The sequence below is a fragment of the Asterias rubens genome, chromosome 1 (genome assembly GCF_902459465.1).
Source record: "Asterias rubens chromosome 1, eAstRub1.3, whole genome shotgun sequence".
NCBI classification, from domain to species: Eukaryota; Metazoa; Echinodermata; class Asteroidea; order Forcipulatida; family Asteriidae; genus Asterias; species Asterias rubens.
Window position 1 is genome coordinate 29,222,338 of NC_047062.1, and position 26,569 is coordinate 29,248,906.

Below are 26,569 nucleotides of genomic sequence, written 5' to 3' on the forward strand. Positions count from 1 at the left end.
CGACACGTCAGGCCATTAACTATTTTTTATGCATTTATACCCTCAGTCCTTTTGGTTGGTAAGTTGTTTGCAATATAGATAATTATATTTTCTCATTGCATTCACCACACCATGACTACACTGATGAATGACAGCCTGCAAGGTAACTAACGAAACAATGTTTTTAAAAAATACTGAAAATAAATAAGTTTTTAAAGGCATGGACACTATTTGTAATTGTCAAAGACCAGTCTTCTCACTTGGTGTATCTCAACATATGCATAAAATAACAAACCTGTGAACATTTGAGCTCAATCAGTCTTCGAAGTTGCGAGATAATAATGAAAGAAAAAACACACTTGTAACACTAACTTGTGTGCTCTAAGATGCTTGATTTCGAGACCTCAAATTCTAAATCTGAGGTCTCGAAATCAAATTCGTGGAAAATTACTTCTTTCTCGAAAACTACATTAGGCTACTTCATAGGGAGCCGTTTCTCACAATGTTTTATACTATCAACAGCTCCCCATCACTCATTACCAAGAAAGGTTTTATGCTTATAATTAATTTGAGTATAATTACCAATAGTGTCCACTGCCTTTAAGCTCATCATGAATGATGGTTGGTAACAACCTACCTGAGAAAAGGGACTGTAAAAGTATGTAAACTTAGAAATGTAGACAACTTAATGGCTTTGTCTACTGTGAACTTTGTGCTATCTGTCTTCATTCTCTGCTTACAAGATAACTGTCAAATAACTGTACTAATTGAGTCATGAAAGAAAGCACAGGAGTCTTACGGACAACGTTGAACGAAAATTTATTTATTAAGAATTATAATTAAGAATTATATGCTTAGATGAAGTCTAGACTGTTTTGCTTTCGTGAGTGCAGCTATTTTTACCCAAAACACAACAAGTAAAGCCATGAAGGTCGACAATTCAGTGCATATCACACATCAGTGTTAAATAAATTAAAGCTAATAACCTAGCAGTTTTGTCCTACTGCACTAAAGTCCACATACACACAAAACTTGTATATTCGGTTTGCGGTTTGTGGTATCTACTTTGCTGTAGATCTTGGAGTTTATTTCGGAATTCCAGAATTTATTTAGTTCTGAAAACAACTGTTTACATACTAACTTCTACCTGAGGGAACGTAGGAAATTGGCTGGGACTACTACTTTCGCTTTTTATTCATTGACAGTAGAAAAGAAAAACAAGTTCCAAAAGAACAAAATCTACATATTATATATAGCAATAATATTGTTTTACAGCATACTGAATATAATATTATACATTCATACATGCACCTCACCATGCAATGCCTCAAAAACTATAAAACTAAACTTCCTATAACATCTTTCTCCCATTTTGACATTCAGCACAAGAATGTTCAGACTACAGTCATAACATTGAGTTCTCCATCTTACAGGTCTGAGTGATTTTAGATGCTCCTTGATGTATAAAAGTTACATACAAAAACATGTCATGGCTTCTGGAACTAGAATATAGCCTCATAATCCAACTCTGCAGAGCTTGCTCCAGGGAGCTGTATGGTTTGTGCTTGGATCTCATATTCTGTTGCTGTGCAGAGACTCCTGTGCTTAAGACTCCTGGTGGGTGTTTCCATCACACAGGTCATCTTTGGTCCTGCTTTGTTAGCTCTCTTGGCTGTGGCTGTGTTCCTTTCTGGAGAGTGACTGTTTTTCATACATGTTGGCATTAGATGGTCCTTCAGATCTCATCCTGGTCTGATAGTCTCACTTCACCACTCTGGTAGGATGACCATCAACTCCATCCATCCCTTGCATCACTCTCAGCATTCAGTGGATTAGATTCAGTCCAGGTGAATGCTTGAAGACACCTCAGCATAGGTGACCACTACCAGTCCTATATCATCTCCACTCTGGTTGGATGACATCAGTGGCTTAGGTTAACTCCAGGTGAATGCTTGAATACACCTCATCATAGCTGGATCAACTACCAGGGCCCAATTTCATAAAGCCTGTAAGCACAAAAACTTGCTTAGTATGACATTTCTTCCTTGATAAAAACAAGATTACCAACCAAATTATAATTTGTTGCATATAAATTGCTTGTTACTGACATTCAGCTGTTGTTTGCTTATCTTGAAAATCACGTGGAAATTTGGTTGGTAATCCTGTTTTTATCAAGGAAGAAATTTCATGCTAAGCAAATTTTTGTGCTTACAGGCTTTATGAAATTGGGCCCAGTTCTACACCATTTCCATCCTGCTGAACAGCATTGAGATCCATCTGGGCCAAGTTCACCATTCTCCGCTTACAGGGCATGCGCTGAATTTCTGCGATAGCTGTGTAAGCGAAGAATGCCTAGTAATGTTGAGCACGCATGTGAACAAGCCAAACTTCCCTGCTACCCCGTGAAACACGCTTGACGAAAGCGCAAATTCCCTGCTGCCGCAAGTGCTGATTCTTTGCTTACAACAGAGCTATGAAATTGGGCTCAGATTTTATGTCCATTATACAAGAGCACGTATTCAGTTGTAGGTGTTCCGTCCCAACTCGACAATTACTCAAACTTGAGTGTTACGGTTGAGTTTCTGCCCAATTATATTCGGGAATACCCATAAAGCTCTTCAGGAAAGCCTCCACAAAAGCGATAACCATGATCGAGCATGCATAGACTGCTGATTGGCACACTCTACAGACACACGCTTTTGGTGAACACTAGCTGTGACTAGGCAACTACAAGGATAGCTTAACCTAACCCCCTGACTGTTTTTGCTTAAAAATATACCTAATCCGCCAAAATCAATCAAATGAGAGACAATAAATATGCAACTGTACTGAATCCACCATAATCAACCAAAGCATTGTTTACATAAGTACTGAATCCATCAGAACCAATCACTAACATCTTGGAGTATTTTGATTGACTTGGTCTATTAGGATCCAACTCTAGTGTCACTACTGGTTGTTACATAGCTGAATCAATCACAATCAACCAACTGAACGAATTGTGATTGAGCAAACTCGATGTACATTTTGTTTTTTTTTGGGTGGCTCAGTCTCAATGAAATTATTCTGTTCGCACTGCCGTTACAGGAATATCATTGTTGCATCACTGCCTTTTTTTTTTTTTTTTTTTTTTTTTTTTTTTAATGCTTTTGTGGGTTTTTTTTGGTTGGGTTTTTCCCGAAATGCACTGCCATTGCATGAATATCCACTGATATTTTTTGGTTTTGTTCTTTTGACACAAAATGAGGGGGACAAAATGAGTACCAAAAAAATCTTGCTGTGTGGGGAGTCCTAAGATGTCTACTCTCGTCTACTCGGTGGTGCTGGTGGTGTGTCCTGCCTCTTCGCTGCTAACAAGAGAGTGGTAGTTGATGAAGCACTGTCCAGCACACAAGTAGACTCCACACGCTTGACAGCCTCGTCTTGTTGTCTTTGTTCTTCCGGACTTTGTTACTCCGTTGTGCAGTCTGCACCACCGACACCAACGTGCATAGCGACCTGGCATCCTAGTTGATGTGTGTCCAAGGGCGTTCTTTGCTTTCACCCTCTTGGATCCATAAAACTGCACCTCAGCTCTGCCTTGGGCATACCCATCGATGAGCTGTGTTGCTACATCCATGATGAACTTGGAGTGGGTGGGGGCACCTTCATCTTCCTCTGAGCTTTCTGGACTGTTGGTTGCTACGGTGCTGTGATGTTTCCGGTAGCATATCCATGCATTCACTCGAGCTATGTCAACGAGGAAATACAGGATTTTTCTCCACCACAGCTGGGACTTCCTCGAGCAAGAATAGTATGATCGTAGCTGATCCCCACGATCAACCCCTCCCATGTAGCGGGTGTAGGAGATTGCTTGTGGAGGTGCAGATATGGTCTTTTTCTCCAGGCGTCCAGTGCCATCATCTGCAATCTTTCGGTGCACGGAGTGCTCGTGAGGGTCTCTCCACCCTTGATGCGCTGAGGAAAGAAGAAGCATCACTCTGCTGTCTTTCCAAGCAGCAACAGTCAGTTGACCGTTCTGCCGTGTGGAGAAAGAGCCCCGAGGGTTGCTACTCATCCTCTTGACCCTCTCGCTGTTAAAGTCCTTGGGCAGGCCTCTGCTGTTACCTTTGATGGCCCCGGTCAAGTACATCTTTTGGCTCAGAAGGTGTCGCGCCAAGGGGATAGATGTGTACAGCTTGTCGGTGTACAGGTGGTGGTATGAGTTGAGATGGAATTTTGCAGTGTCCATTGCGATGTCCAACATCTTAGCAGGCTTCTGACCGTGAGGGTGGATTATGAAGTTCAGGATGAACCCTGTAGCCGATTCAGCGATGGCGTAAACTTTGAAGCCGGCACGAATTGGCTTCAGGGGCATAAAAAACTTGCGAACGCTAGCCTTGAATCCCCTGTACCGGATCATCGCCTCGTCTATGGTCAGCTCCCGATCCGGTACGTACTTGCTCAGGCACTGTTTGCGGACCTTGTCCCATACCGGCTGCACATGGAACAAGGGGTGCTTGAGCTTGGCGTTGTATCGGTGAGCCTTGTCTTGGATGAGGGAGGGGTCCTTGCTGGCATCGTTACACACAAGAAACTGGCTGATGGAGTCAAAACGGTTGCGGGTCATTGTGGACGAGATGAGGGAGTTACGATAACCGGGATGTGTTGACCAGTAATTTTTGTAATTGGCCACCTTGACCAGACCCATCACCAGGTGTATGCCGAACCAGGCTCTTATCTCTGCGAGTGACGTTAGCCGAACTTGTTTCTCCGCAAGTTTTACATTGGTCCACTTGACGATGGTGAGAAGGAGACTGATGGGAAAGAACTTGAGGAAGTACTTCAAAGCCGAAGAGCGTCGGTTGAATGAAGGTCCCAGTGTACCCTTCGGCTTGAAGCTTCTAACTCTGATGTTGTGTAGAGTTCTCGTCCATCCTTCACTGTCCGGGGTGAAGTCAGGCTGGTAGCATGATGGAGGGTCGGGGTCGTTGTCCGAGTCCACCTCTGTTGTCTTCTTGCGTTTTACCTTCCTTCTAGGGGGGGCTTTTCTAGCCTGCATGGGTGGCTCAGGCACATCACTGATGGAAGATGGCTCATCTACATCGTCATCGTCACACCCTGAAGAAGACATCGCCGCAGCTTCGTCCAAAAATTCTTCCTCACTCTCTGTGTCGGTCATAGCAAGCGCCCTGTAATGCTTACCCATCCTGACCCCTGCATCGGCCGCACTTCTGCGGATCGTCTGCCGTAAATTTCTCTGCTCCTCAAGTCTCCTTTTCTTCTGTAAGCCCGAACTTTGCTGCAGGGGACGTTTCTTTCCATGGCCCAGTGAGCTAGGATCAACTCCCTTACTCCCTTTCGCACCACTGCTCTTCTGGTCTTTCTTCTTCGCTTTTCGGCAGCCTTCTTCTTCCTTTCCTCTCTCACGATCTCTACCAGCTCTCTTCCCCATTGCAGCTTCTTGGAACACTAAGCTCTCTTCGCAAGTCAAACTCTCCTGTAGCACTCTTGTTTCTCTTGAAGTCATAATGACACAAGCACGCACATTGAAGTGTGGTGGGTTCGCATTTTCACCCTTATTTATAGCTGGGCATGATGTTGAAATTTCTATAGAAATATTACCATGACACTTACCTATTGTAAAAAACTACTCATTCATGTTTCTTCAATAAAAAAGGTTATGTAATACAGCATGACATATATGAATATTGATTTATGAAGTTTTGTTATACCACCTGTAAATATGAATGGAACTGGCGACCCTTACACATTCTTGGGTCACCAGTTCCATTCATATTCATGAGGTGGTATAGACAAACTAAATAAACAATAGAACACAATGCAAGTGTATGTACATGCAGTGCCCAGGTCATTGTATTCAGCTAATATGCATTGTTTATCTACAGACTCCTAATTAAATGTCAGGAATGTGTGTACTGTAGTAGGAGTACAACTATGTCAAAATCAACCAGTGGGTTGACACTCCCATGGAGCTATCTAAAGGACCAAGTCAAACAAAATCAACCAGTGGTTTGAAATAGCTAAAAGACCAATTCTGCCAAAATCAACCAGGATGTTGTGTCCTCACATACCAAATCCATCACAATCAACCAAATGGTACAACATTGTGGTGTGCCAAATCTTACAAAATCAACCATATTCCACCGATTGATTTTGATGGATTTGGTGCCGATAGGGTTTTAATTCAAAGCAAATATGCCCCTCTACAAACTGCTTTTAGTTTTATGCTCCTGGCATGCCTGCCTTGCTCATTTTCGTGGGGATGGGAATCATTCAGAGACTTTGGTACCCTCACTGCAATCCCAACTATAGTTGGGGTGTCGCAACTGTAAAACTTAAGCTGGGACCATTCATTGGGGCAATTGTCAAATTAGGGCGGAACATGGGGACTACTGTGTTTCGACTCATTGAATGACTCAACTCATTGACACAGAACAAACACACTTTTTGGGGGGTCAGTTACTTTAAGGGCAAATTTATTTCCCCACTCTGACAAAACAAGGATTCACAATAAATAAAAAAAACATACAGCACACAAAATAATGACAAGTGCCTAGTATCTCAAGACCCTCCCATATCCTTCAAAATACCCCACTCCATGTTTAAAGGCACTGGACACTATTGGTAATCACTCAAAATAATTGTTAACATAAAAACTTACTTGGTAACGAGGAGCTGTTGATTATACATGAATTCACTTAAACTAAAATTGTACAACTCGTCAAGTTTAAGGACCTTCCAAGGCTAGAAACAGTGGCGTAGTATGTCCAAGTATCCAGTTTTACTAATGATGTGAACAGCTTTCTTTTGTAGGAGAGTGAGATTGTTACACTGTATAACTTTTATGTTTCCCAAATTAATACTTGGGATAACTTTCCGTATGGCGCCACCACTTTTTCAGAGTCGCACTAAATACCGACAACTCACGACAAAAATTTTTAAATGCACTTTAACAGCACATTTGAACATTAGTCAACCGTTAATTGTATGCACAAGGGTCATATGCACCAAAATCATTTTCAAACTTTTGAAAAAAATTGTATTTTTAATTGTAAAAAAAAGGTTTATGTACCTGAATTTATTAACCCACGGTAATATCCGCCATGTTGTCTTTCGACGCATTTGGACAATTCTATTATACCGCAGGGGTGATACAATATTCAAGATGATTATTTACCTTTTTTTTAAATGTATCTCGTGGAGTTTAAAACAATATTAAGTTTCCCCTTTTAACTTCGAATTCCAGAGTTGCGGCTTAGTTACTTACAAGAAAGAAAGGATAACTTTCCGTATGGCGCCACCACCTTTTCACTCATTTTTACAAAAAGGGATATATCAATCAGGTAAATTAGATACTATATTATTTTATTTCGAATGAAAAAGTGGTGGAACCATACGGAAACTTTTCCGAAAGAAAAAATCAGCAGCTAAAACAAAACAAAAAAATAAAATTCAGCCCTCAGAAATTACCTTGCCCCCTGCGGTGTAATAGAGTCGTCCAAGTACGTCGAAAGACAACATATTTCAGTTTGTTACTAAATTCGGGGTAAAAAACACCTTTTTACAGTAAAAAATACAACTTTTTCGACAGTTTGAAAGTGACTTAGATGCATATGACTGTTGTGCACATATTTAATGATTCAATTATGTTCAAATGTTCTGTTAAAACGCATTTAAAAATTGTTGTCGTGATCGTGAGGGGTCGTGAGTTGTCGGTATTTAATGTGACCGCTTTTTTACTCATTTTTACAAAAAAGGATATCTCAATGATGTAAATTAGATACTCTATTATTTCATATCAAATGAAAAAGTGGTGGCGCCATACGGAAACTTTTCCCAAATGAAAAAGTGGTGACAGGATACAGAAAGTTTTCCCCCAAACACGCCCGTTGTCAATTCCCGTTGTCAATTCACATGATTCAACATGTCTCAAAAATGAAAATAATTTCAGTTACAGAAAATTAATTTCAATTTCAGTCGGAAAAGTTTCCGTATGGCGCCACCACTTTTTCATTCGAAATAAAATAATATAGTATCTAATTTACCTGGTTGATATATCCTTTTTTGTAAAAATGAGTGAAAAAGTGGTGGCGCCATACGGAAAGTTATCCTTTCAGTCTTCTCACCATAAACCCTTCTTAATGTCTTGGTCTTTATAACAACTGTTGGAAATAGACGAGCTTTAGTAAAGACACGTGCGTTTCGAAGGTTGCCGCCACATGTAACAGTTAACCCTACCGAACACTACAGTGAGTTAAGCCCACCGACTCACTGAAAATTTAAGCTATGTGTTTGCACCATTTTAGCTGTTTTGAAACCTCATATGCACTTTGGTGACTCTTTCAAGAGATACTATAACTGATATTTAACTCACCCCACTCACTTTGCAATGGTTTCGCCAACCAATTTGGCAAACAATTCCGGAATAACTGTAGAGAAAATTTGGAGTCTTTCGCTGTCAGCCATTTTGTCTTCATGGAAAAGGCCAATGCCTCACCGAAAAATGTGCGCATCAAATTGGCCTGACGTCACACTGCGAGGGTCGTGTATTATAAAGACAGGGGACCAGTCTAATATCAGAGCGGCACCAGCCAACGTGACTAATTTGCATATCCACTGTTCATTGATACCATTGGTCAAAATAAGAAACGCATTTTTGTTTGCCATAATGTGTGTGGAGTGTGAGAGGAAGAAATAGCCACAATAAGGGAAACTAGCCCTTCGTGAACACACCCATTATAAAATGGAGAAGTTCCCCCATCTTTTGTAAGAAGAATTATTTTCTAGATAATATCAAAAAAGAAACCCTTGACCTAAATATTTAAAAAACAGCCCAGTTGGGACACCATGTCACAAATCGTACTTGTTGCATGATATTTCTTGCTGGTAACGCAAACATTATGCTTAATTTTGTTGTGCCATTTTTGCGCTCAGGCAGCTCTATGAAATTTGACAGATTTAAAGGCAGTGGACACTATTGGTAATTACATAATAATTATTACTACTATAATGGAATGGGCTAACTAATTCGCAACCCTTCCCTTGTCTTTTATATTAATAAATAATTATGCAATTATGAGTAATTTAACATTTACTAAAGAAAACCAATCTTTATTACGAGCGAATGAATAGTCATCTATACTTTAAAGCAACTTCAACATTTATACCGCCCTCAAAAAGGGATTCATAAAAAAACAAATTAGAGTAATTCTGTCACACTGTACGAGTGCATTTGGTGGACAACTCTAGACAGTGGCACAATTTACTTTATTATATACAGAAGCGACATGGTAAAAAAGACACATTAGACTTACAAGTCATAAACCATTTGTTGTTTTATATAAAATTTAAAAAAAGAATGATCATCACGGATTGGGCTCCCCCGGAGCCCGCTCACGGCCCCGGGAAAGGTTTCCCACATTGAATGTTAGTTATTTCCTGCTATTGCTAAATTAAATATTCCTTTTTGTGTGTTTTCACTCAACGGATACTATTTAGGGGGCACCCGCTTTGACCGAGTCCCTGTGCAGAGAGCATTTCGTTGTTGTTTTCAATGCTTTGTTATTGCTGACAAAATAAGGGAAATAAATTCCTAGTGAATGTAAACATGTTACTTCTTACCATGGGCGTCAATCTGTCTTGAAAGATGGAGGGGACATCGTAGTCACATTTACGGCGTGTGGTACGGGGCCCGCTTTAGGGCCGGAAAATTATAGATGCTCTCTGGTGCAATCTATATAGGGAGTCTTTGATGTGCCCCCCTCTCAGATGTTTGGATTCAAGCTATTTTGCACCATTTTTTTGCTATCATGGTTATTGTATATATATATAAAAAAAACTCAATTGTATATAGCTTCGTATCCATATTATTTCTGCACGGCGTTTCATCCCTATCATCGCCAGCATCGTCAAGGGGTGATTACAATACATTTTAAGGGGGAGGGGGGTCCGTCTGCCAGTGCGGAACGTGAAACCTTTTACCCCGGCCTGGGGTCCGGGCCCGCTCAAGGTCCCAGGAAAATTTTGCGATTTAGATGCACTGTGGTGCAATCTTAGGCCAATAAGAGGCATATAACACCTTCACATGTATATAGTGTCGGCCACCCTTCAAAAAGGACGTGTCCCCCGTCGCCCCACGGTGATGCCCATTTAGCTTCTTAAAACATGGGCGCAATTGATATTGTGTCCCAATAAAGTTGTTGGGAGGAACATGGCCCCCTGCCCCCCCCCCCCCCCCCCCCCCCACCCCCTGATTGTGACGCCCATGCTTCTTACCACATTTCCCCGGAGACTTCGTCAAAATAAAATAGCTATTGTGTGGTCCCGAGAATGGGCCTTGACGTTGTACCGCGTGCATATGCGAGCATCACCGAAACACTAGTTTTCTAGCAATGGCACGGGATTGGGACTTGAGTCAAGTCTACCGCTACTAGTACTACTACTGGAGGAAAAAAGGCTACGCGACACACGAGTGCTAGCATCCGGGAAGTTTGCACGCTGGTACCCTACCAGGAGTAGGTATGTTTGGTAGACAAATACAAGTTACCAGCGTGACATTTCCACTAACGTAACGTGATAATATGTACATGTACTGTATATGCGTAGGACATATACATGCATTCACAGAATTACGACATCGACATTTCGAAGCTACGAATCTCCCATATTGCTTTCCGAGCTTGCGAAATACCTTCAGTAAGTGGTGTTATTTTGCTTTTCTTTATTCCAAAACGACCATACCTTTGTACATCATTAAACTATTATATCTATGGAAAATGTTAATATGCTTTTTATGTATTTTCCGTTCCAGTAAGCAACAGAAATAGAGGTGTTTTCGTGAGACGAAGTTTCAGCACTTTCTTCTGACAACGTGGTAGAACCACAGACTTCGCAGAGATTGGAGACAGTTTGCTTTCGGCAGACTAGCCGCTTGAAAGTCCCTCTCTGCAGTGCAGTGACTGTTTTTATTGTCATTTATTTTGCACAAACTCAAAGTGTTTATGTCTTTTTGCAGTTGTTGCGGTAAGTATTGTAAGGAGTGAGGTAGGGCAAGCCGCATAGGGTTACGAAAGGGGGGGGGGATGCAGTTCAGACAATGAATGATTAAAATTAAAATTAAATAAATGTTACAGTTACAATTTTTGGATAACTTTCACTCATTTTTACAAAAAGGGATATCTCTTTGAGGTTAATTAGATACTATATTGGATAACTTTCCGTATGGCGCCACCACTTTTTCACTCATTTTTACAAAAAGGGATATATCAATCAGGTAAATTAGATACTATATTATTTTATTTCGAATGAAAAAGTGGTGGCGCCATACGGAAACTTTTCCACTATATTATTTAATATCAAATGAAAAAATGGTGGCGCCATACGGAAACTTTTCCCAATTTGTTTACATGTTTTATTGATAAAGAATGATCTGGTAAATGAATTGAACAATAATTTTGTGAGAATTTACTTACCGTTTGTTAACCTGTATAGTTATTTATACAAACAATATAAACCAACTATCGTGATTATCTGGTTTGTTTTTCCAAATTCTGTTTGAGTAATTGACACCTTTTTTTAATCCAAAATCACCACTTTCTTGACTTCATAGTTTGTTTGATGTCTTAAATATTCAATTATTAATATGTTGAAAAGTATTCAACCGATAGGTCTAAATTGTATCAGATATTATCTGCAAGACTTTTCTTCGTCAAATTTGTTGAGCAAACAAAAGATAATTTTTTGCAGGTAGTGCCTGGTGTTGCCATTGTTGAGTGTTGACTGTTGTACTACCTAGTGTTCTATCGTGAAGCTTTTTAGCTCCAGGGTTTAATGAAGCATACATGTACCCTCAACAGTACCATTTATTGTTAAGAAGAGGCTGAGTAAATAGAACAATTAATGAAATGCATAAAAGGCAATTCATAAATACCCCAGACAGTTTCGCTACTCCTATTGGTTGAGAGCGCGTCATGTGGGGGTGTTTAAACGGTTGATAATGACCAGCTGGAGCTGTTAACAACCGGCTGGCTTATCACGCGGAACGCAATTCATAGCTATTATGTATTAGTAACGGCACGTATTCTAAGCGCACGCGTACACAACGCACACGCATCAAACAGATTCTTTAAAAAGTTTTTGCAAACAATATATAAAACCTTGAATTTACAATTGTCAAAGTGTCTGTAATTGTATTTTTAATAGAAGGGCATTTATGAAATGGGAATAAAATAGTTACTTGTTCTTAAACGTCCGTTTAAAACCTTGCAGGGTCGTTGCCGTGCGATAAAGCCCCTCGCCATAGGTTCGGGCCGTTATCACATGGCAACGACCCTGCCGGTTTTAAACGACCATTTACGAACTCGTTGCTACTCTTTTATTCCCTTATTAATGCTGTACATGACCTCTTCCTTATTAAAGGTAAGGTCACAAGTTGGTTTTTCTTTTCTTAACGTAGGGCTTCATCATTGGCAAAAGTTACTCCTAGATCTATGAGGTTGTTCCACTATCGTCTCCACAAACCTCTGATTATTAGTATTTTTACAGGATTATAATTAATTTAAATCTCGCGAAAAATAGGCTTTATGTGTTCTTTGAACTATCATTGAGGCTGTCAGGGGTCCAGAAAAATCCACTCCGCAAACTCAAAATTGTCAAAAAGTTGAAAACTCTTACCGTTGTATTCAGATCCCTTCCACACTGTTTTACTGTTAAAACAAATATGCACATGCACTGAGCAGTGATCTGTGATTTGTGTACAAAACATGCCCACGCGTCGGGGAACAGCGCAGCTAAAACACTCCATGGAATAGATAATAAAAAAAGTTAGTTGTCAAGCCTCTTCTCACACCTTGAAGCTGTGTGATGACTATTACCCGGAAGATGAAATGTGCCAAGAAGTTAATGACGAGGAAGAAATGTACACAGCGTGACACCCTAAGACGTTATCATTGGGTGGGTGGTTAACGTCATAATTTGTCCAAACCAAACACCTTGCAAAACAGTAACGTCAAGATGAGTATATCGGAAGGAAGTAAGCAATAATGCCATTTTTAAGTAATTCCAAAGTGTCTTGGACTTGGGGACCTAGACATGTCATGCCTTTGACTACCCACATCCCCCTTACATGGAATTCATAAATTGTGCTCAAACCAGGATTTTGTTGTTTTTTACGTAATTAGTCTATCATTTGGTTAGTCACTGCGGTGAAGCTTGATGTTTTATGAACAAACAAGACTTTTTCAGTGGATAACGGAACCTCTTTTGTCCTTCAGTGTTGTCTAATGTTCCTTTATGATGTCAGTTACTATTTTCAGTCTTCTACACATCCCCATAAATGCAGATTTTTAGGAAACTTGGACTGAGTTTGGAAATCCCAAAACCAGTCATTTCATATTGATTAATCTTTAAATTGGATAATCCTTGTTATAACTTTCTGCACCATAGCTGTGGTAATTAGTCACTTTGTTAAATGTTATATAAAGTGGCAATGCTCGTCCATAATCATTCATTTAAAGCTATTGAACAGTTACAGAGTACATGTAGACACTTTATCGTACACTTATTATAAAGGTTGAATACTCACATTGAAAAAAAACCAAATCATGTCTGATCTAATTTGTCAAAATTCATCCAAGCTGAGTAAGGTAAGTTCATTGTTTTATTTTGAATGATTATTTTGAATGATATAAGCCATGTAAGTGTAGATCTAGATCCAGTTTCATAGAGCTGCTTAAAGCACAAAATAAATTATCCTCCTAACATGCCAACACACCATGTCACATGTACACTCTTTGACTGGATTACGTTTGCTAAGCTGGGTGCTTTAAATGCAGCTCTGTCAAAATAGGCCCTAGTGGACCTTATGACTGTACATGTTTGAGAATTCTTAGACTTCCGTGAAGTGTGCTTAATAGAAACATTGATTTGGGTTCAAGAGCTGCTTAAGGACAAATGGTAAATGAGCACAAAATAATTGAGCTTTTACACAAAACATGATTTCCTGCCAAAATAACATGTCACAAGTGACATTTGTGACTGGTTTCCTGCTTTTTTTCTGATAAAGCATTGTTAAGCATTGATGTTCTTCTTAAGCAGCTCTGTGAAATTGGGCCCAGAAGGAGTGTTGTTTGTTCATAAGCCATTTGAAATTACTGTTAGGATTCTGTTAACTTTATAGAAAACCGGCTCCATCTCTTAGTATCCTTTACATTTTAGGAAGTGTTGGAAGTGAATAATTTCTACATACATATTTGTAAATATCAACTTATCTCATTTCCTTTGTATTGATATACCTTTTAGTTTTCTTTGAGGTCTATGTTTTAGAATGTCTCATTCAGATTTTTGTTTTTGTTAAACTCTGCCTACATTCCGAGGCCTGGGATTACACAAAGGGCACATTGGCCTGTTGGTCTTAGTGTACCCATAGAGCAAGCTCTTCCTTGCTCTATGGTATACCATAGACTTTTACATTTTCCAATGGAAGTGCTCTTTGCAAAATGAAAGCAGCCTTGCCCTGCACAAGATGATATTCATGGTATTATTACATACAGACATTGTACAGTTCAACTTTCACTCCACACTGAATAACTGGTAAGGTTTTGAGAGATCATTTCCCTTATGGTTGACAGCAATAGTCGAACCATGGTCGAACCTTATCTTCATGCCACATATGGATTCAATTTCCTGTAGCCCTGTAAGCCTGAGAGCCATTTGGATGGTGCACTTGCAGTGTACCCAAACTGGCTCAATCTCAATGGGATGGTAATCTGTTTTTGAAAGCATTCATTCGCCTCGGTATATAATTGTTACAATTTGATTTAATGAATGTTAGGAAAACTATGTAATGTAAGTGTTGTTTAGGAAGCCAGGCATGATATTATTCTTCTGGTTTCATAATTGTTTGCCCACATAAAAATCAGCAAAACTTACATTGATAATGAATTGCCTGACAAGCGTACCATATGTAGGTCAGCCATTGTACTCAACAAGTTGTTCAGACTTCCCCCCCCCCCGACGGCAAATGGTCATGCTTTGAAGTTCACAGCTTTGAGAAGAAGACCTTTACATCATGTGACAACCCCAAGATTTTAGTTTGATGTATAGTCATTGCATCCATGAGCTATGGTTGGTGAGGCTGTGTACAGTGCCTCATATTGTCCACTATACATATTGCATCCATGAGCTGTGGTTGGTGAGGCTGTGTACAGTGCCTCATATTGTCCACTATACATATTGCATCCATGAGCTATGGTTGGTGAGGCTGTGTACAGTGCCTCATATTGTCCACTATACATATTGCATCCATGAGCTGTGGTTGGTGAGGCTGTGTACAGTGCCTCATATTGTCCACTATACATATTGCATCCATGAGCTATGGTTGGTGAGGCTGTGTACAGTGCCTCATATTGTCCACTATACATGTACATAATATGTCAGCCTCTATTATATGAATACTGTATCAAAGATGAAAACAGTTTTTCACATTGACATAATATAAATGTACTATGTGTGTTGGGGTAGAAGGGGTTTTGCACAATCATTGCATGATTCTCCCCAGGATTTTAGGGGGGGGGGGACTCTTGACTCACGTTTTTGGACGTTTGGTCTAAGCCACTGGATTGAAAACAAGATCTTCAGAATGTTTCCTACTTGGTGTTTATCTTTGTTTTAAAAGCCCTAACTGTACACTCTGGAGCATTCTATAGTTTTGTTGTGTGGTTTGGTACATTTGCATGGAGCCTTCAGTTTTCTGAGTTGCAAGAGTCAAATGAGATTGTTTTCGATGTTGGTTAACAGCCATGTAGTACGAAATTGAAAGGCCTCCAGGGCTACCATAAACAATGAAAGTTGGAAAGGGGCAGAAAATTACACAATAGTGTACATGTACAGCACAGATGAAGTCCACGTACTGCAAAGAGTACTATAGATTGAAGTTAAAACCCACAGGAGAATGGTTAGACTTCCCAATGGTACACCGTTCCTACAGAATCTTAACTATGACTGTATTTTCCTTGCAGATATTTTGGTGAGGGTAGCCAGTGCTAAAAGCCCACCGTGCCATCCACACACAAATCGCCATACACACACACATCGGCATCCGCCAGACGATTTTATGTCTTCTTTACCGAACTGTCCGTGTCATCCCTTACATCACAACAAAAGGCTCAAGTCGAGTAAACACATACAGAGTAACGGTTCCAACACAAGAGAGCAGCCAAGATGGCGCTCAATGTCAACCGCCATGTTACCGACCAGTTCTACCGTTACAAAATGCCACGGCTCGTAGCAAAGGTCAGTATAGTTGTGTCTCAGTGTGATCAGTGTTGTAGCCATGGTGGGTGGTGCCGGGTGGGCCTGCCCAGAACTAACAAATTTTGCCCAGCACTCCGAGCAAAATACACTGTCAAGCCCAGAGTTCTCCCGGATTGCCCTTCAGCAATGATGGCCCCATATCTAAACATGAATAGTTTTGTTGAACAGCTTGCCTTGGTGGACTAATTTCGATAAAGAGCCTACCACTAAACTTGGTCTAGCATTTAAGAATTCCCTCTTGTTCCTCTTGACCGGCTTCTCTAAATGGTTTTCTACGGATTAAAGTGTGCCTTTACAATTGCTGTGTTCTTATTATTGTTGGCTACAACACTGTCTGTGATTTCGGATTCTTTGGGAGAGGGTAACCCTGTTTCAGTCCCAGGAGTAGGTAGCAACATGCCCCTCTTGGCAGTTGATTTGGATCGATAGCCAAAATCGTTGATGTGTAGCCCTCACCTTGAAGTGGCCGCCCGGCCTTGTGATGTTGGGCGATATCTCATTAAAAAAATTATTTATTTTATTCCGACAGGTTGAGGGCAAAGGCAATGGAATTAAGACAGTCATTTCTAATATGGTGGAAGTGAGCAAGTGTTTGGGAAGACCACCAACATGTAAGTATCCATCCAACTATATTGGGAAGGCGTTGATGGGATCGGTTTGGGTAGAATACAGTGGTGTCGGGGTCTTTTTTATTGAAGTGCTGGAAGATTGGGGCTTTTATAATTTTGAGTTCTAAACAAATAACTTGTCAAATGATAAGTTTGAGAAATTCTGTCGTTCAAAAAGTCTTCATATTTATATGTGAAGTAGTGGTGGCTAGCCGCATTAGTCTGGTAATTGCACAAAGGAAAAACACTTGTAGCACTTAACTTACTCACTAGTGAGAAATATCTGCATGAGCTTTGGAAGCAACAACTACTTCATCAGATGCAAATAAGAAAAAAACAACTTCAACCAAGGATTATCAGTCCTGCACAGTCTAAACAAAGGATGGTCATGAGTGTAAAAAAAGCCACAATCTCTATTTAATCCACTAGCAATACAGTTCAGTGTTAAGATAATCCTTTTTTTGTGCTGCTTCCTTATCCATCCTAGCTTTTAATACCCTTAATTGGAGTCCGGCAACTGGTTTATTGGGTGACCAGGGCCCAATCTCATAAAGCCTGTTATGACAATAACTTGCTAAGCACAGAAACGTTTTGCTTAACTGAAACAGGTTACCAGCCAAAATTACAGTAAGTTTACATTGTTGTGACTGGTGCACCATTCAATTTGATTAGCAAGGAAAGTTTCCAAGCAGTGTTTTCTGTTTAACAGCTTAATTAAATTGGGCCAGGTAGGAGTGAAGTGTACAATTGAAAAATGGAAATGTGAAAAATCAATGCCTGAAATAAACTTGTCTCAATTCCTTCGCAGATCCAACAAAGTTCTTTGGCTGTGAGCTTGGCGCGCAGACTCAATTTGATTTTAAGAATGAACGCTACATTGTCAATGGTTCCCACGATGTCTCCAAGCTTCAAGACCTCCTGGATGTCTTCATCAGAAAGTATGTTCTGTGCCCTGGGTGTGACAACCCAGAAACCAACTTGGTAAGTTTGACTCGACGTTGCACTTCATGGCTCAATTTCATAAAGCCTGTAAGCACACAAACTTGCTAAGCACAGAAAAGTATTGCTAAACAGAAACAGGTTACCAGCCAAAATTACATTCAGTTTACATTGTAGTGACTGGTGCTCGAATAAAATTGGTGAGCAGTAATTTCTTTATGAATTGGCCCCAGGCAGGTTCCAAATTCCTTCATCTGCTAGCCGTTAAAGGCAGTGGACACTATTGGTAATTGTCAAAGACTAGCCTTCACAGTTGGTGTATCTCAACATACGCATAAAATAACAAACTTGTGAAAATTTGAGCTCAATCGGTCATTGAACTTGCAAGATAATAATAAAAGAAAAAACACCCTTGTCACACGAAGTTGTGTACGTTTAGATGGTTGATTTCGAGACCTCAAGTTCTAAATCTGAGGTCTCGAAATCAGAATATCATTTCCATCTAAAATATTGTTTTTCAGAATCATTCCAATTCAAAAATTAATTTCCGCCTGCAGATTGTCAAGAAAGGAAGCATTGGTCAACATTGCGTGGCCTGCGGCCACCAGGGCATGGTGGACATGCGCCATAAACTGACCACCTATATCACTAAGAACCCGCCAGAACATGACCCCACCGCCATTGGCTCCAGCAAGACTGAACGCAAGACTCGCAAAAGAGAGTCCACTAACAATCAGAACGGGGACGGAGATGCAGATGGTCTCGATTCTTCAACCTTGGTAAGCCAGCATTGTTTGGGATGAATTAAAAATTGTTTGTTGATCAGTTTAATACAATCTGTTTTTCTTGCTATAAACCAAACATTATTGCCTCCTCATTCGGAAAGTTGGAAGTTGTCAAGTTTCGACAAAAAGTGGAAAGATTGCATGCCATTTATGTGCCAAAGTATTTAAAATGCTTTGATTTGTGGAACATGTTGTTCAATCGTTTGAAGACACACGCACACCGAAGGCAGTATTCTATGGCCAGCTGAGTACAGGAACCCGCAAACTATGCCGCCCCAAACTCAGATCCGAAGACACTCATAACATGCAAGCTTGATGCCACTACCTGGGAACACACAGTACTCAATTGGCCCAATTGGAAAAACTCCTGTAATCATGCAATCTCATCTGTTGAAGTGTGTAGAGACAGAACATAATCCAACCCCTTTAGTGACTTCAATTGCATAATTTGCAAGATCTGCTAATCAGGAATTGGCCTAGCATCCCACATGAGAGGGCATCAACCTAGGCGTTGATCATCTCACCATCCTATGCTGAACACTCAGCGCCTTGAGTCAATGTTTGGTAGATACGTGCGCTATATAAGACTTCGATATTAACACTCATTATGTTCACAGGCATAAGATAGAAACTTTAATCCTGTATTTTAACTTTGTTTCCAAAAGCTTGCTCACAGCATGTATATTTATTGGCATTTAATGTTGACTAGTTTCAAATTGCATTATTTGTACTTTGTTAATTCCAGAAGGAGGATGATGATGATTGGTCTGTAGATACCAGTGAAGATGCAGTCGCCAAGCGCATGGAGAGTTTGACGAGCGGTGCTAAGGGGATTACCCTCAATGATGATCTGACCAAGACCTCTCAGGAGCGACTGGACCTCTTCTATGTGTTTGTCAAGGTGGGTTTTACAGTCGACCACACTGCGAGTCAATTTGTGTTGCTCTTCAGTTACGCTTTTCCTAGTCCGGCCCAATTTCATAAAGCATGTAAGCACAAAAACTTTCTAAGCACAGAATAGTGTTTTTTAGCAGAATAGGGTTACCATCCATATTTACATTTAGTTTGCATTATTGTGGCTGGTGTCCCACTCAATTTTTGCTAAGCAAAGAAATTTGCCAAGCAGTATTTTCTGCTTAACAGCTTAATGAAATTGGCCCAGGATACAAGTCACGTGTTGTACATTTGACGTGGTAGTTTGGCTGGTAGCCTAAATCTGGTAACCATAATTTTGTTGTGCGCAGCTACTTTTTGTCCTCAAGCAGCTCTATGAAAGTGGGCCCTGAAGTTTGAGTAAAGTGCACTAGACCCGAGCCTGTGTGCTTTGTTTTTTTGAAAAGGCAAGGGCACCACGGCATTTTCTCCTTGGTAAAGGGACACCCTATGAGGAAATTAAAAATTTCTACTGGAGCATTTCAAGGACCCAATGACCAGGGGGCCATGGAGGCAATCGCCTTCATTGCCTCCGTGAAGTGTCAGGCTTAAAATAATTTTGTCCTGCAGATTTTCAAGAAGCATCGGTCAACATTGGTCAAAGGAAAGCATTGGTCAACATTGCTCCAATCAGCCATGATTTCCACATGCATAGCAAACTCTTATTTTGATTACTGTTGCTGTTTGTCATTGACTTTAACAGAACAAGAAAGAACAAGGGATAGTGGCGTCGGCTGGAGCTGACAAGGAGATTCTTCAGGAGGCTGAGCGCTTGGACATCAAAGAGAAAGGCCCACTGATTCTAGCTGAGCTTCTCCTGGATGAGAATATGATCAAACAGTTGGTCACTTATCGTCTGCACTTCCTCAGGGTCAGTAACAATAACAGACACTGCATTATTTTTGAAAGGATGGAATCCCCCCCCGAGTGGTTTGTGGAAGTAAGAAACCTTTTTCGGCTGAAGATGCCGACACTCCAACTGGGCTATGTAGCGCTATGTTGGCGGTCTCCCTATTTTGCAAATATCTTTGTTCAGGAGTGCCAGTTACAAGCCAAACAACCGTTAACTGCTGTGTATACAACCTGGGAAGTGGGGGATCACCTTAATGGAAGCAAATTTTTGTTTCAGATATCAAATAAATTAAGTTCCACTTATCAACCAAAGTATGGGCAACTGCAATCTTATTAATGTAGAATATTCAACCTGGGATAACTAAATATTTGCTGTCCCATGTCTTCAGAGTTGTAACATGTTTAAAAGCCTTTGTCCTATGCATTGCAATCTTGCTTCTGCATCTCTCCTGCGCCAGGAGTATACTTGAGACAGACATGCCGCATTATAAATTGCCACTATAATTATTATTGTGATAACCCAGGAACAAACTTATGTACGCTGACAGTTATTGTTAACTTTTGTAACGACTCAGCACACGTCTTTTTTGTTGTCTTCCGCAGTTCACCAATGACTCCCATAAGGCCCAGAAGTACCTGCTAGGAGCCTTTGAGCAGCTGTGTAAGACCTACCCAGAGAAGCTAATGGGTAAGGTCCCGTCCCTACTCAAGAAGATGTATGACCTTGACCTACTGGATGAGGAGGTCCTGATTTCCTGGTCCAAGAAGGTGAGTGCAAGTTGTTGCTATTATCTTTTTCATAATCTCTTCCAAGGTAGTGGGTTTGACAGAACTCGGGTAAAGTCATTGAGTTGGACCTGTATGCTATGTATTTGGAAGGGCATGGTCACCAAGGCATGTTCTCCTTGGTATAGGGCACCCTACAAGGAAATTGTAAATTTCTACTGAAGCATTTTAAAGGCACTAAGGCAATGACCAGGGGCATGGTGCCGATTGCCGTTGTTGCCTCTGTGAAGTATCAGGCCTGCTGAGTATACGGTGCTTAACACTCATTGGTGTTAGGTTAAAAAAAATTACATTCTTTCAAGTGTATTTGGAGAGAAGGCCCATAGTTGCAGATGCTTAGTTCATTTTATATTGAATAGTGCAGGCACCAGTAGTAGAATAAGTAAGAGTTTGATGAAGAAATGGTCAGTTTAAGAAAAACTTCTTCCTTGTCTTCTCTCCATGGGATTCTTGACGAGTACAGTGATTAAGTTTGCGTTTCTGAGAGTCATTGGCTTTACAACCCGAATAGATATGAAATGAAACTCACCTTTTGGGGAATCAACTCTTAAAATGTGTATATGGCGTGTCTCCTGAAATGTGCACTACACTGTATGACACACTCAAAATGATGCAACCAAGATAATTGTTAGATGACGTCAAGTGAATTGAGCAATAAACTTGTTCACATTCGTTGTACATTAATCCCTGTACCCAGCATATTAATTGGTTTTCTATCGGTTATTAACTTGTTGAACTCTGTTCTTCCCTTTAGCCGTCCAAGAAGTATGTTTCTAAGGAGATAATGAAACAGATTCTCGATAAAGCTGCACCGTTCATTAAATGGCTGCAGGAAGCTGATGAGGAAGAGTCTAGTGATGACGAAGGTGTCGAAGTAAGTAGTAATAATATTAATATTGAAAGTCTTATACAGCGCACGTATCTTACCAAACAAGGTACTCAAGACGCTGGGTATATACAAACTTTCAGAAAGATAGGTTAGTGCAGTGATGAATTCTGAGACTCAATTATTTAGCACCTTAAAAGGGTTTACATGGTGCTACAGCTCATTCAGCAGACACAGCCAGGAACACCGAGGCGATCCCCTTGTCTTTGCGATAAGTGAACTGGGTTCTTGTGCATGTAATACTCAACACATGGGACCAACGGCTTTGCGTCCCAAACATGAAATCTTAGAAGACATTTCAAATTTGTTATGAAAACCTCACATTAGGAAGTCAGTGTACAAACTCTAATTTCTATTTGACATTTTGGGGATCAGGTTGGCTCAGTGGTTTCTTTCCCTGCCGTTCACCTCTGTGGACCCCAGTTCAAATCCCACCTCAAACAGGAGGCTTTCATGTGAATTGAGTTTTCAGTTTCTACCTGACTGGTTCCCCCCCCCCACATTTAAAACTGCAGATTTCTTTTAGTTTCCTATTCATTCTGTTATTTGCGCTAATTGTGCTGTTGGCTGTGCAATAAAAGTTGAGGTTCGATATTGTTGACAATAAGTAATTGCTTGTTTGTTAATTGTTTATGGCAAAACTGATGGTGTGACACCCCCCCCCCCCAAAAAAAAAATAAATAAATACATTTTTGGTATGAACTAGGCAGTCGATTGATTGGTCCAAATGTTGTTGTTAAGTGTTAACCATGGATATACAGATGACACTGAATTACTTGATTAATATGTACTAAAACATTGAACTATTTTTAAATGTTCAGTATTTGTTTAATTCATCCCAGGTGGCATTCTCTCATCGCGGAGGTGGCAAGCTCAAAGTGGAGACCATTGCATCTCCAGACAAGGCGTCCAACCCTTCATCTCCCTCTACTCCAGCTGAAGATGAAATCGACATTGACGACATCTGAGGTCACGAACCAAGGAGGCCAGAACTGCACTGTAGATACGCTATCGTTAGGAGTCTTTTTCAAAATGTGTTCACTTTACGGAGGTTCTTTTGTTCGTGGTAATGCAAGCACATTATCTTATAAAGTTATCGATTCCCATGTCTTCGGGAATTAAAATGTTGGATTTGAAACTTTGAATGGTGGAAGTTTAACTAAGAGAGGTTTGAGGTAAGACCATGTGAAAATCTCTTTTGGACAAAGGTTAACTACTCAATGCTTTGATTTATTTGCTCTGATCGTCTTCTCTTTTCGTGAAGACGATCAGATCATACTGATCAAAACCTTGAGTAATAAACCACTGGTTCTTTTCAAATCCAACACTGCTCATAGAGAGATATTTACATGGTGTTACCGCAAACCTCTCTTAGTTAATTGAAATGTTGTGAATCTGGGGCCGTTTCACAAAGAGCTAAGATTGATCTTAACTGCAAATCAATCGTAGTTGCTAAGCAAAGTGTGATGTTACAATACAAATTACTAATGCTTACAAGTTATCTTAAGATTGATCTAAGTGCTTTGTGAAATCGAGCCAGGCTCATTTTGTGAAAATGGGTTGCGAATCTTTACTTCAGACGTTAGCTGGACTCTCTCTATCATGAATTGTACAAAGTTTCTGAAGTTGTATTTGCTGAAACGTATTGCTACAAAGAAGTATAGCTTTAATTCCATTTAAAGTGTATGTTTAATCTGATGCTGAAGCACCATAAGTTCAGTCTTTTAGTCGACGAATTGCTTGTAAAGCGTAATACCAAATAACATCTAAAGTGAAAATGCGTCATTAACTGCTTTTATCTTTGGGTTGCCTTTTCCTTTGCTGTTATTATAATATTTACTATTTTTTTAAGCTGAAAAAAAAAGATAGTTGACTTTTTTTTTTTTTTTGCTAGGTTATTTTTTGATTTTTTTTTAAGTTGATTATTTCATTTGAAAAATTTTTCCGTAACATAAAAAAGATAGGAATCGATTCTGAGAAAGTTTGCTCTATTGCTCTAAAAAGGGTTGATTTGATGTTTAATGAAGAATAATTGGAAAACTGTATGATATTAGAGATTAAATCACCATTGAATGCACAGTAATTGCACTTGTTAAATTAACAAGGTATTGCTGATTGAAAAAATGTAAAATCTGTAAATTGCCTCTCTGAAAACGATAATTGTGTGTACAAGATTGTCATCTTGAACTATTGAGCATGATTGATTATAATTGACTGTCACCTAACAAAGGTTTTGAGCAAGTTAGAGTGTGCACTAAAGGTTAACTACAGGTTGACTATTTTGACTCAAACCAAGGCTGCTGGTCGACCATTGGTTGACTACTGTGGTCGACCATTTGGAACCAGCCTCACGACCATGGTTTCTTCCATGGTCCCGATAGCCTGTTGTTTGCTAACATTTGTAAAGCGCAGAAGGGAAGTAGTGACACAAGGCGGAAGGCAATGAAGTTTTAAATACTGTGTGGTATCGATGGTTGACTAGCTAGGCTTCCAAACGGGTCGTTTGAGTGAGTACATGTATGGCACTGTGCATGCTGGTCGGTAGTCAACTAAGTGTGCGACTCGAACTTGTTCATAGCCGCTGCAATTTTTTCCAATGTATTTGAACTGTTATTAATGATGAGTCATTTAAAGTATTTTGTTGTAGTCTGTGTTTGAATTAACAAGTTGTTACATATCCTGATGTTTCGCTGTGAATTACATCAAATGCAGATCCTTTGGATGGATTATATTAATCACGGTATGTACATCATGGGGATTGTGAAAGCAAAAGGAATTTCCCGTCTCACAATTGGGGGAAAACTGCACTTTGCTTGCTTGACCAATGATGTGAATTTGTGTGAAATATAACCCGGGCTTTATAAGCATTTATTACTATGGAGGAATGAGGGGCTAAAGAGAGGGGTTGAATTTGGTCAGGCGGTAGTCTTGGTTCTAAGACCATTGGTGTTGCGCGGTCACACACAACCAACGTTCTGATTATGCACGGCAAAAACTGTACACGCTTGTAATGAACGAACGCTAGCGGGCGCTCTGTTTCTCTGATTTAGATCTCACCATGTCTAGAGTCTGTGCTCAGATCTAAATCAGAGAAACAGAGCGCCCGCTAGCGTTCGTTCATTACAAGCGTGTACAGTTTTTGCCGTGCATAATCGGAACGTTGGTTGTGTGTGACCGCGCAACACCAATGGTCTTGGAACCAAGACTAGTCAGGCGGTAGAAGGGGGGCAGTGTTAATGGTTAAATTTTTCCCAGTTTAAGTTTCACTCTTTGAGAAGGCTTTTGTATTGTACTTTGTATTAACTCCTCCTGTCTGTAAAAACAGTTACGAGATAATAAATACTAGCTGTTGCTAAGAGCTGCTTTACTTTATCGCACATTAACTTGGTGATCCAGCCGCAATTCAGTGGCCATCTTGAATGAAAACACAAAATAGTTGATGTGGTGTAAGAGATTTGGGCACGTTGATGTACAGGTTTATTTTGATTGCTGTAATTAAAATAAGCGGAGGTGATTTGGGGTATAGGTATTAAATACTATTTTCTTGACTCGGACATAGTTTCATACAGAAATATATCTCTCGGGAGGGTTGGTACTGGTATGAACTTATGGTTGCCTCTGATTAAAGTAATAAAACAATTCTTAATAAAATAATTAACAATCCTGTCACCCTGTTATTACAAACGGCAAAAGATGAACCTTTAAGCACTAACTAAAGGCAATGTGAATTATAAAATATTAAATATTAAACATTAAATATTGGAGCATTTGTCTTTAATAAAGTTACCATCATTGCATGTTGAAACAGAAGTGTTGTTGAATTTCTTTAGTTCTGTGTTGCTAAAATTTCATTCAATTGAGATACATGTAACAGAAGAGGGTAGACCGAAACCTTATGCTGGATAAGTTTTAGTTTTTGAGCTGCTGATCAATAAACGGTGTAGAGAACAAGAAATATTAATTTTTGTCCTAGACGGTGTCCAATGGCTTACTTCATTGATGAGAGAGAAAGGGACAGGTTTAGGTTTAAAAACCTTTATTATGACCCGACAATTGATTTCTTACCAATATACATTGTACGTTAATGGTTCTGATGTGGACAATATCATATTGCAGGCATGAAGTTTACTTCACTTATTTTCCTTTATTTATTTATTTAATTATTTATTATTTATTTATTTATTTTTATTTCATTTTTTTTTTTTTTTTGGGGGGGGGGGGGTGACTGGGGCCCATGCAGACACTTGCCACACTGTGTGACTTATTATAAGGCCAAGTAAAACAAAATTCCAGTTTGCCCAGGTCAAAATTCCAGTTGAACCCAGTTGACTGGGGTCAGATGGTTCAACTGGATAGTGACCAAAGTCATCCATTTTCCATATTAACCAACTGGTTTGGACTAGGTTTAATTGTGTTCATCTAGGTTTAAATTATAAACCAGTTGGTGTCTGTCCATTTTCCATATTAAACCAACTGGGTTTAACTGT

General features: G+C 39.9%; 1 protein-coding gene across 1 annotated transcript; it reads left to right on the top strand.

The window, feature by feature from the left end:
* The first annotated feature begins 10,595 nt into the window (after positions 1 to 10,595).
* LOC117290056 (eukaryotic translation initiation factor 5-like) lies at positions 10,596 to 25,892 on the top strand. Its single transcript, XM_033771306.1, has 11 exons — positions 10,596 to 10,677; positions 10,793 to 11,004; positions 15,999 to 16,272; positions 16,823 to 16,904; positions 17,710 to 17,882; positions 18,398 to 18,619; positions 19,371 to 19,526; positions 20,262 to 20,429; positions 21,014 to 21,178; positions 21,951 to 22,070; positions 22,925 to 25,892. Exons 3-11 carry the CDS (start codon positions 16,201 to 16,203, stop codon positions 23,048 to 23,050), a joined length of 1,284 nt encoding a protein of 427 aa, XP_033627197.1. The 5' UTR covers positions 10,596 to 10,677; positions 10,793 to 11,004; positions 15,999 to 16,200; the 3' UTR covers positions 23,051 to 25,892.
* The last annotated feature ends 677 nt before the right edge of the window (positions 25,893 to 26,569 follow it).

Coding starts and splice junctions, on each gene's coding strand:
- LOC117290056 (XM_033771306.1), top strand. CDS start 16,201: ATGGCGCTCAATGTCAACCGCCATGTTACCGACCAGTTCTACCGTTAC. Junction 16,905..17,709: donor TTTGGGAAGACCACCAACAT/GTAAGTATCCAT, acceptor ATTCCTTCGCAG/ATCCAACAAAGTTCTTTGGC. Junction 20,430..21,013: donor ATCGTCTGCACTTCCTCAGG/GTCAGTAACAAT, acceptor TGTCTTCCGCAG/TTCACCAATGACTCCCATAA.